Below are 12,443 nucleotides of genomic sequence, written 5' to 3' on the forward strand. Positions count from 1 at the left end.
TAGAGTTTCAGGCAAGTGCTTTCACCCACACACACGTTAGCTCTCTCTGAGACAGACACACACACGCCCATTAACTCTAATACTGAGCACGCTGTAGCTTTTCTTTCTGTCACACACTCTGTCTCATACCTAGATACCTCTCAGCTCACACAGAAGCACCAAAAGCCTTCTAAAGGCACTCTCTCTGTCTTTCCATCACATGAGACTTTTTGCTTTTCCCATCATTTCCCCCACTTTACTCCCTTACTCACTCTGAACATGTCCTTTTTTTCTCTCGCGCACTTCTGTCAGAGAAAAGGCTGGCTGTGGGCTCTGTCTTTTGGAAGTGTGATTAAAATGCTACGGTTTCAAAATTCATTGAAACGCTATAGACTACTCTATGTTCTGATGATAGATACTTCACCAGCGTCCAAATCCTACATCGCATAGTCTTATTGTGCTGTCAATACTACGCCGATAGAATGTTAGTGAGACAATGTGCGCACACAAAGAGACACATACACACATACCAGTCAAGGTCCAGGGATTGAATTAAACATATTTAAGAAGGCATTTTGGTGTGTGGTGAAGTTTTGTGTAAGCAAATGCAAAGTAATCCATTTGCATTTCCTCTAACATTACTGCTCTGAGACAGGCTTCTCCTGCTTGAGGCTTTATGTTTCTCCTAAAATTCTGTATGCTTGGGGTTGTTACAAAGGAATATTTTATTACAGTGTTTGCAAGGTAGCAAAAGAGCTGTTGTACTGGATGTTAGCACAGCTGTTACTGAGAGTAATTTTTGCTTTTATCAGTTCTATAAACAGTTCCTTTAACCGATTCGTTCAACTGATTCATTCAGTAACGAAACAAGTCGTTATGAATGAGTCATTGAATCATCCGCTCAACTAATTCAAAACACTGATTCATTCAGGAAGGAACAAAACACATCGCCGCATGTTGCTCTGTGATCATGTTTGTAAATATGTTCCTTGTTGAAACAAAAACAGGCAAAGTAACTGGAAATATCATGTCTAAAATGTAAGTTAATGTTAAGTATAAATGTTTATTGAACTGTTGTATAAACGCAATGTTACACTCTCAAGCGTGCTATTTTTCTGAATACCTGCTGTTTGAAATTTTCTTCCTTTTCTTCATCCTCTTATTTTAATAATACTTTTTTGACTCAATCAAGAGTTGTTTTGACGTTCAGTCATGCTGAAGGACACACATTCAAATGAATTCCAAAATGGAGATATTAGCATGCCTTTCAAACAGCACATATGAGGTGGCAAATGCTGGTTTGCACGGTTATTCATTTTTGATGTAATGTGCTTCTGGGGACTGCACAGTAGAGGGCCGGTCTCTGCCTTGTGGCTCAGAGACACCAAAACTAACCAGCTGCTATCTTCAGCACTGGCTTTGTGGGTTCATAGCCCCTCTGCGCTCCGAGCATCATACTAAACATAGAAAATGCCATGGAGGGACGCAGGGAGGGGAGAGGAGGAAAGAGTTGCGGGCTCCAGGACAATGCAGAACACTCTGTTCCCCTTTTGGCAGATCATTATCCCTGAGTTTCAGGGAGTCCGATCAAGCTGGGGAATGATTCGTTAGGACAGTTTTGCGATGCTGATGTTGATTGAACCCTGTATTAGGAGGGTTCATATTATTTGACGCTATTTGTGTGTATTGCTGCAGTACTGCTGGTTTCTTTCATTTATTCAAGGATATTGTTTCTGTAGTGTGGTGTTGGTTTTGTGTAGATGGTTTTCTATGTGCTTGTTTGCTTATTGTCCTGATTGTTAATTACATCCACTGCACAGCAAGCATTAAGAAAGTATGTTACATGACTCATTTGGTGTTTGATATGTGGATATTCTCAATGGCACACCATACAAATAGCATCATAAATATGACAAAATTAGTTTGTGTGTATTAAGTATGCAGTATCACATTATTTGTGTCTCTTAACCACACTATCTCATTCATTCATCCTCTTATATTATAGATGTGTGATTGTATAATACAACGTATGTCTTATGTCATAAATTTTAAATATCATTTTTATTTAATATTATATTAAAGGGATATTTCAAATATTTTGGCAGACTGTCAAAGTGAAAATGACTGTTAATTATTCATGTTACATATAGTGTGTTTGCAATGGGATAATGTCTGCATAAATTACTCTATTAAGTAGGATTAATATAATATAATATAATATAATACTTTCTCTCTTTAACAAGAAAGTGTAACCAAACATGGATAGCATGTTGACTTTCAACATGTTAAAAGAACTGCAGAATACTGTCAAAAGTCGATAAGATTTAAAAAAAAAAAAAAAATCATCAAATTAATTATTTTATTCCTCAATGATACATTAAATTGACCAGAAGTGATATACTTCTACACAGTTAAAAAAAAAAAAAAAATTCTTTATCTCATAAATACTTTTCTTTTAAACAGTATATTTATCTAAGTGTTCTGGAAAAAAGTTTCACGTTTTCCACAAACAATTTAAGCAGCTCAAGTTTCTTCAATGTAGATAATAATAAGAAATGTTTCTTGAGCACTGAATCAGCATATTAGAATGATTTCTGAAGGATCATGTGACACTGAAGTCTGAGTAATGGGCATGGCTGCTGAAAATTCAGCTTTGTTATCACAAGAATAAATTACATTTTAAAATATAGGCTATTAAAATAGAAAAAAAGTTATTTGAAATTGTAATAATATTTCTTAATATTACTGATTTTACTGTATTTTTTTTTTTATCAAATAAATGCAGCATTGGTGAGCATAAAAGACTATTTTAAAATTTTTTATAATTTTTAAAAAAATTTTTTTATTTAATTCTTGAATTTAGCGCACAATATCTCAGCAAAATCAAAATGCATTCATTTGTGTCTTTGTTTTAGATAAACTTTAAAAGAAAGTCTGAAGATCCATTTAAGTTGCACATGATGTATTTACAAATGATTACGATGAGAGTGTTATATTGAATTTGGGCTTTGTGTGTTATATTCAAATTTAGCCTCTTGTTCCATTTCATTTAGGTGTCTGGGTCTAAATTTAACAAACACCTCCATTTTTCTCTGCCCCATTCATGTTTTTTTTTTTCACCTACCCCTTTTTTGGTGCCAGGTTTGTATATAGGAAATTGAAACCCCAAATCCCAAAACAAATTTACATTGAGATAACTTAAAATTAAATTAAATTTTTACGAAAAAAATAATTAAGATGCGCAATTAAGATTGACTGCAAACGTGATACTTCCCCCTCTGTGGAGTAATACTGAAATCACTCGTCCATATTTCCTATCTCTCTCTCTCTTATGCATCATCTCTGGCCCACAGCAAAAGCTGCTGCACTCATGCAATTATCATAATTACTAACGACTCTGCAGTCTGCTGCTGAGTGTGCACACGCACACACTGAAAGAGTGCCTCATTTTCTTCTGCTGTTTCTTCATTCACACAAAAGAAAATGAACACTTTTGTTTTTCTTGCGAATGAAATGTAAATGACTCTATAAATAAGATACGGCTGCTGAAATTATAACGTTATAGCAGGAGAATGGATTCATCAGGTGAGGCTGAAGTAAAAAGCACTCTTGATAGTATTTCCAAAGAAAGAGTGTCTCGAGTCTGATTAGGTGAAGCTGAAAAAGACAATAAGTCAACAATGTTCAAACCCAGATGAACCATCTTTTATTTCTGTCTTGTTAGGTGATTCTGCCGAATTGCTCATTGGAGAAATCACTTGACTAGTGCAGTTTTCCACCCTGTGTTGACATATTTATTGAAGGAAGTTATGGCTAGATATATTCTTGCTTGTCGGTTGCAGAGGAGGAACATTCTTATTCTAGCTATTATTTATTTGGACAGTTGGACAATTTGGGAAAAAATTTAATTGCAATCTTATTGTTGTTGGGTTTAAAAAAAAAAAAATTTCGATCGTGATTTTAAAATGCAATATTTTTTTAAAGAGATCCAGGTTTGCTGTGCTTGTTTGTAGGGCAGCATTACTTAAAATTAACTTGCGTTCTCCCCCAGTAGTGACATATTGAGGTTGAAATATGTGTTTGACTGAATGTGTACAAATGAATCAGGTTGTTACAGGGCAATCATGATAAGAGGTATCCAGAGGGAATCAATGGGAATTCTACTTGGGAGGATGGGGGTGGAGGTACCATTAAAGTACTGGTGGATATTGGTCACTCCGCATCTAGGGGCTCAATAGAGAGAAATGTAAGGTTGCTTTGTACAGCCTAATGTAATTATATATATATATATATATATATATATATACACACATATATATATATATAAATGTTTATAATCTGTATTTTTAAACCTTTAAACACAAAAACACATAAAACACAGTTGTTATTTTAGTATTATCTATACACTATTGTAGTATTTGTTAATATTTTGAATAGGCTTTTATTTTTATATTTTCAGTTTAATTTTAGTTTAAAGGCTGTGGTATGAAGCAGGGCGGGGCCGAGAGCCTGGGACATTTTACTTAGCTGTTTTCATTTTGCTTATATGTCAAAGTCGTCCACTGCCACTCCTTTCGTTTTGTTGTTGTTTATTTTATGATTAAAGTTACGTTTAACTTTCACCGTCTCCTTCCCTGGAGGAGTTAAGCTTGATCACCTAAATTCACATTATTTTATTTCATTCTAATGAAATAGCTGCAAGTGCTGAATTACTACTCATACAGTTTACTTTATTTGACGAATTAAAATCGTGGGGTAATGCAGTGCTGTTTTACTTGGTCAGAACAATCATACTAAAAATCCTTTTGAGTGTGTTGAATGTTATGTTATAACATTACTCAGTGCATTTGCTCGCTTTGTGGCTGGTATGAGACACGTGTTGCACATTGCATTAACTAGATCGATATTATTTAGAATATCATATTAATAAAAGCTGGGTTACTTGTGTTGCTAAATGGCATGCAATTAATTTTAAAATATTGTATGGTGAAGAAAATGCTGCATTACCGTTACTAAAAATATTAAAGTTCTTTCTGATTTTGCTATGTTAGCTACTTGACAAACTAGTCTCTGTCTCTGAGGCATGGTAAAACCATGTTACTCACAGTAAGTCAAGAAAACAAGATTCAAACAATAAGACTAACCATGTTGAGCTATTTAACAATGATTAGTTTTCTGTCAATAAACAGTATCCAAACAGTTGCTCACCTGTCTGATAAAATACATAATATGTTAAAGCATCTTTGGTGTTTAGATGGTTTTTACGGAAATCGAGGGTAACGTGGATATGACGTCATTGACTTCATCGACGTAATCACACGGTTTGTTACACTGGTTAAAATACCTGATTTCTCTGGATTTAAACATTGTTGGAAACATTGTTTAGTCCTTATCTGTTAGTTTTGAAGCTATAGATATGTTAAAGTAGTTGACAGAACAGAACTGATGCATTTAAAATTTAGTATTATCTAGTATTAAAGTAGTATTATCTTTCTCTTCGAAACAGTGTGCCCTCCCTTTGATGTGCACCTTGTTTTCAGCTTCAAGTATTAAATATGTCAACACTGGGAAAGAAAATGAAGCCTGTAAACACTTACATTAGAATGTCTTCATCATGTATGGATGTTAGATACACATTCATATCATGCAGAGCACGTGCACACACACACACACACCCACACACACACACACACACACACACAGAAACTAGAGCTGTCAAGTTAGAGTGTTAACATACATCAACTCCGGTATGACTGTACCCGGCCTTCATAAAAACTATTCTGGAAATAAGAAAGAGAAAAGCACACTCTGAAATATTAAGGGCTGCAAGCTGTTCTTCAGGGTTATAGTATTCTCTGTACAGACAGTTCAGAAGGCCGATAAAGTCAACTGCTCTATGTGTGTGTGAAGAAGAGAGGACAGTAGCAGAGAGATGAACACACAGATGGTGCTGTGATGCCTCACAGGCACATGCTACTTTGTACTTTTCCACCTTCCTCCTACACACTTGCACACAGAAAACCCTGTTTCCTTTAGATTTTGTCACACTGGTGGTTTGAAGATGAACAGCAACATAACATCTTGTTAAACTTATTTTTTGGTATGTGTAGCAAGCCACCATATGCATGACAGCGCAATAGAGCACAATCGGAGATTTTGAATGTTTCAGTGAGATGATCAAAACAGTGATGTTAGCTAGATAAAAGGAATACAATAATGCATATCATTGTCCCATTCATTGTATCATTTTACACACTTTACAGTATATATAATAATATAGTATATGTAAGGGATAAGGTACAGTGTCATTTTTTTCTAATTATACTCTGACAAAATCATTAGGAGAGGAGGGGTGTTATATTTTGTGATAATGACTGGCTCACTGTAAACTCTTTTGCTTATTACACTGGTAAATAAAAAGCCATGAAATATTGATTTGAGTTTATTTTATTGTCTGAGAAGAAAGAGTGGAGGTGTACAAGAGACATGAAACTAGCACAGCTGTGTAGAACAAAAATTACCAGAGAATATGGTCCTGACTCCTTTTACAGTATGGACATTATACAAAAATGTTTGACCACAGAATAATCGACCAGTCAGAATGAAGTATTCCAAAGAGCCATGTAGTACATAAGCTATCAATGCTTTACAATAAAATAGTGGTTTTCAACTAGTGCACCTGCTCTGAGGACAGGGGTAAACAAAGCTAAATGCAAATAACAAAATTCAACATAGACAATTATCTTTTAAAATTTTTCAAAAGATCAACCCTTAAAAAACAGATATATAAACAAAAATATTTAAATATTTTGTTGTTGATGTCAAATGTAGTGTGTCCAAATGAAAAGAAAACACGACCCAGGCTACATTAAATACTGGTTTAACAAGGATGGCTTGTGCCGACCACAATGCGTTTGTGCTGTTAGTTATTGCCTCTGTTAATTGCACTGACATTACATGGGTATGTTTATGCACTTAATGGCTGTTCCCTCTTCGTATTAAGCAGCCTAATATAATATTTGGCCCAATGTGTGCTCCATTTGTTAGGCTGATAAATCACATTTTGCTGTTTGTGCATTTACAGAATTGAAATTTCCAATTCAAACTGTTGTGTCATAATTTTGCATATTGTTGGGCACTTCATGGTAATGTTAAAGGGATAGATAGTTCACACAAAAATGAAAATTCTGTCATTATTTACTCACCCTCATGAAGGTCATGTTTTTAGTGGAACACAAAAGTAAAACCAAAATTAAAAAAGTGCAACATCGCTGATTTTCAAGCCACTTTGTATTGTTACAATGTCAGTAGTATATGTAAATGAACAATGTTTACTTGTTCTCCGTGTAACTTGGATCTGAGATTTTTTTTTTTTTTTTTTGTCAACAAAAGACTTTTGACAGCTCCAGGGTGTTTGTGAAAACTGCAATTTCTTTCAGTTTTTCCCCTCCATTTGGCCTAAAACACTGTGTTCATGGTCATCCAGTTTGAAATGTTGACTACAAATCTGTTTTTCAGATTTTCTGTTGTGGCATTCTCTCCATATTTGCGATTCTTTGCAGCCTTTAGCCATTGCCTACAACGGGCTTGATCCTTCACTGGAAACCAAAACTAACTCACTCCCGCTAAACATTTACTCATTGAATTCTTGCACCCGTGAGCAATACAAGTCGACACCATTATGACTAAAAGTTTGCTATGAAGTATTTCCTACTAAAGCAAGGTGGTATTTGACTCTGGTAAGCGTATCCATAGCAGACTGGTAGGAGTGGCCTTGGATGGCAATATGCCCAGTGCATTATGGGTGTTGGAGTTTTTCTACATATTTGGCAAAAGGGAAGACAACAGCCTTTTTTTCTCTGTTTTCTCTAGTCAAGTAGCACTGATTTCAAATGTTCTTTCATCTTTCTACTGTATAGGCAGCCATGTTTTATTAAAAACCTATTTTGCCAGTGGTAAAGTACCCCTTTAAGACAGTGCTTTTAATTGAAGTAATAATATAATATAATGTATTTTAAAATTAGGGCTGCACGATTTATCGCAATTAGACCGCATGCGATTTGGCAAAGGCTGCGATTATTTTATGCGCAGCTTGTCAGAGCTGTTCGGCTCTGTGATCAGTAGTAAATGCTTCTCTATCTGAAAGTCAGAGGGCGCTCTTGTGCAGAAACTGTAAATATGCCCTGCAGTAGAAGTAGATAACACGCGTCATATCGCTGTAGCTGAATAAACAGAACACTGAAACGCTTTGATTGATTAAACATGACTAATAAACACATGACTGCCTTATTCTGTGTAAGAAGCCACATCATCTAACAGAAGGATGCTCAACTGTCATTATGAAGTGAGTTTGGAGTAAAAACATGTTATTAAATGTTGTCTTTTGTTGGACAAGATGATAATAAATGCCTGGAAAAGATGTCTGGAAAGATGTTGCTTTTTCAAATGTACATTATAAGTGACTCAAACTCGCAGTGCTTTAAGATGGATTAGCATTTGGAGCCATACTTCATTGATAAGCTGCACATAAAAAAACGCAGCCTTTGCGGTTTAAGCGATTTTTTATTTTTTATTTTCAAGATCCACCTAAAAATAAATATAATTTTAAAATGTATAAAATAATTTTTTTAATGGACTTTTCTTTTTTGTTTGCTTTTTTATAGTGAACAATTTTATTGTGTTGGTGCGACATTATATGCATTTTAAAATCTGTACCCTGAAGCAAAACCAGTTGATAACCACTGCCATAAAACACAGTGGCACTGTAACTGTCAGGGCTTTGCTCCTCTGCTTTTTATGAGGAGGAGGAGGAGGATACTGTTTGGTCTGCTCTTTTTCTCCTTCACAACACTTCTCTCATTCTGTTGCTTATTCGTTCATCACTCTGTCATTCTGTGCCCTGATGACATTCAGGGAGTGTGATGAATCACATCGGAAGAGAGAGAGAGAGAGAGAGAAAGAAGTAGAAGAGGCGTGCAGTGAGATATAAGATGTATTGTGCATGAAAAATTAACATATTTAACAAATATGAAGGATTTAAGTACACAATTTCTGTAAGGGAAAGTTAAAATTAGAGCGTGCAAGTGAGAGAATGAGTGTGAGAGAGATGTAGCTAGAGATATCTGGCTGTGAGAATAGAGAGAATGTGTGTTATTGAGTTTGAAGGTGGGTGTTTTTATTCTTAAAGCAGAAAGAGTATTTTTAAGCGTAGACTTGAGAAGAGACTATACTTGTGGGAGTGTTTTGGGAAAAACAAGGATGAATTAAATGTCTCTTGCTAAAAAAAAAGAAACCCACTGTGCTTTGTCATCTGTTTTTGAAAATCTCTAACCCTTTTCAGCAGCACATCATTTACTTTAGTCCTGAACCGCTATAGCTCAGGATCCATATCTGAATGTGCAAAAATCTGATAACAGATTCAACTGAGGAGACCATTTTAGATTGAGTCACTGATTAAAAAGCTCTCATTTATAATGTTGTATTATCTATAATAACTACAAATGAATGCATTGGTCTTGTGAAATATTTTTGCGGTTTTTTTTGCAATCACAAATCATCTGAATTTTGACATTGTTTTATTTTTTCATTTCTCCTTGTAGATCACCAAGCAGCAGCTGCAGACCACTAAGGACCGCTTTGAGTCTTTTCTCAAAGGAGACACGCAGATTGTGGCGGATGAGGCCTTCATCAACGCAGTTCAGAGCTATTTTGAGGTGAAGTATCAATGAAACAGTACAACAAAATTGACCCTTGTCCTGCTCAAGTAATCACCCATGGCATTATTGGTTGCTCAGCCTTTTTTTTTATTTTTTTTTTTTTTATAAAACATCCTTTTTAAACATCTTTGGTCTCAAACCTGTTGGAGAACTTTTTTTTTTTTTTTTTTTTTTTTTTTAATTAGACATGTTATGTTGCTGATGTCCCATCATTTCAAATAATGCTTTTATTTAGCAAGGATGCATTAAATTTATAATGTTACAAAAGATTTCCATTTGAAAATAAATGCTGTTCTTTTGATCTTTATATTCATTTAAAAATCCTGAAAAAATTTATCCATTCCCACAAAAATACTGAGCTTATTTAGATATTTAAATATTGAACTGTTTTCAACATTGATAATAATAAGATTTATTTTTTTATTTTTTTTTGTGAGCACCAAATCAACATATTAGAATGATTTCTGAAGGATCATATGACACTGAAGATGGGAGTAACGATGCTGAAAATTCAGTTTTGCCATAACAGGAATAAATTATATTTTTAAACATTAAAATAAAAAAATAAAAAAGTAGAAAACAGTTATTTTAAATTGTAATGATAATGACAATATCGCTCTTTTACTGTATTTTTGATCAAATAAATGCAGCCTTGCTTAGCCTAAGAGACTTTTAAAAAATATTAAAAAATCTTACCAACCCCAAACTTTTGAATGCTAGTGAATTAATCCATTTTCTGATTAGCTTAAAATGAGCAGATTATTCCCTTTTTGTGCCTACCAGAGCCTGCTATCACAATGACAATTGTGCTTTCCCAACAACACATATTTCATTGATATCTGACATCTATTTTATGCTTGCTTCCCAAAAACAGCACCTTTAAACTGAAATCTCTTACTGTTAAAACAATAGGTGATGTATTGAGACATTTAAGCAGCCAAGATAATCTAAGTGCTTTGCTATTAACATTTTTTCTGTGAATTCACCAAATTGTCCTCTATAGAATAGTGCACTGAATGAAAATGAGTTTGGTGTCTCTGTCCATGTGAGGTCGTGGCATGATAACCTCTCCTTCAGGCGATTACCTCGGGCTAATGATAGCAAACAACAATGATATCATGAACCGGCGCCTTACACTGTGTGTCCTGAAATGTTGCATAGCCAGTTGTAGTTACCACACTACAGATTAGTCAAAACATTTAAATCATTACATGCCTTCCTAAGTGAATTATCATGGAGATGAGAGAGCCTAAATAGCCCTTCAGGGCTCTCCTTAGCTAAAACGCATCTCAAACACAAGTGTTCACACATGCTTCGTGAAGAGATTGCTATTCTAATGGATTCAAGTATTGTGGTAAGGTCACTACATCAGTACATCCTGTTTCTGTGGTTTGGGCCTCTGTGAATGCTAATTACTTGTGCAATATGGCTGAAAGTGGTTATTAGAACACTTAAGACTGCCTCACATATGAAATCATTAATACAAATGCTTTGTGTTTAATTGTTATAGTTGTAAATAATGATTTCATGTAGCCAGTAGCAATTTCAAGATTCTCAAGTGTTGTATAATAGTGCTAACTGAGAAATGTTTAGAATTATAAATGTATACAGTACAAAAAAATAAATATGTATGTGTAATGTTTTCTATAGTGCTAACAAGTCCCAGTTTTACTCCTACTTCTGAAACCTCTGAAATTAGACTCAGGCTACTGTAATGTTTCAACTAGAAAAGTCATTGCAGAGCTTGTTTGCAGAACTGTTCGTTTCCAAATCAGTTTGTCATAGCAGGCCACAGAGAGAAGCTCACTGTAAACTGCAATCTGGATTGGGACCAGACAGCAATTTAAAGCTCTATTTGTCTTCTTGAATGGAGAACGATAGAAGGGCTTTTTAAATGGAACGAAGAAAAGCAGCTGCCAAGCGCACCAATTGTTGAGAAAAACATAAATCATGTTTTACTCTCACCTCTATAAAACCAGATTTGAAACACTGCGAATAGGAAAAGAGGAGGCAGTTGGAACTCAATAGCCATTTCGGTTGGACTAAAGAATAAAATCACAAATGTTCTCTTCCTTTACTCTGGTTTGAATTAGGAAATATCTTCTGAATAATTCAGAGGGAGAGAGAGAGCGAGAGGGAGCCCATAGGACTGCAACATTTTTGCCCACACTGATCCCATCATTTCAACGCAGTGAAATTTTACAGTTACCATTGCTTTCCATGGCTTTAATGGCATTGGTTATATTACTGCAGTATATCACTGTAGATGATGTTGTATCTATCACAGCATTGAATATTAAAGCAAAGCACTGAGGCATAATTTTCTCTAGCAGATTGAAGTGATTGAAAACAAAGTGAATGTTTTAAAGTCACCCAAGTGAAACTTTTTGAAGGGCAGAATTGTTTTCCTGTTTTTATCACCACCTCACCTTTAAAGGTCCAATGAAATGGCTTGCCGAGTGCAGAATTCTTTCTTATGTTAATCATATTTCCTATAGAAACAGGAGGTTTGGATGGGACATATCTATTTGCCAAGAGTCTTTAGTTATTTACTTACATTAGAGCCATATACCATACTTGGTAGTCAGAATCGCCAATATTTGTTTTTAAACATGTCTTGAAAAGAATAAACTTTAAATGTGTATATTTAACCACACACATATATATATTTGTATATTTAAAAGTGAATTAAGTCAATGTTTAGGTATAGATTACTTAAAAAAGGTTTTTAATATGTCTTGAATTATT

General features: G+C 34.7%; 1 protein-coding gene across 16 annotated transcripts in view; it reads left to right on the forward strand.

The window, feature by feature from the left end:
• cadpsb (Ca2+-dependent activator protein for secretion b) overlaps positions 1 to 12,443 on the forward strand; it is an 85,579-nt gene that overhangs the window by 12,564 nt on the left and 60,572 nt on the right. For all 16 annotated transcript variants that reach the window (XM_051896502.1, XM_051896504.1, XM_051896507.1 and 13 more), the window contains exon 2: positions 9,579 to 9,692. In XM_051896502.1, coding sequence (XP_051752462.1) covers positions 9,579 to 9,692 — 114 coding nt within the window. The remainder of the gene's footprint in view (positions 1 to 9,578; positions 9,693 to 12,443) is intronic.

The sequence above is a fragment of the Ctenopharyngodon idella genome, chromosome 6 (genome assembly GCF_019924925.1).
Source record: "Ctenopharyngodon idella isolate HZGC_01 chromosome 6, HZGC01, whole genome shotgun sequence".
In the NCBI taxonomy this organism is placed as follows: domain Eukaryota; kingdom Metazoa; phylum Chordata; class Actinopteri; order Cypriniformes; family Xenocyprididae; genus Ctenopharyngodon; species Ctenopharyngodon idella.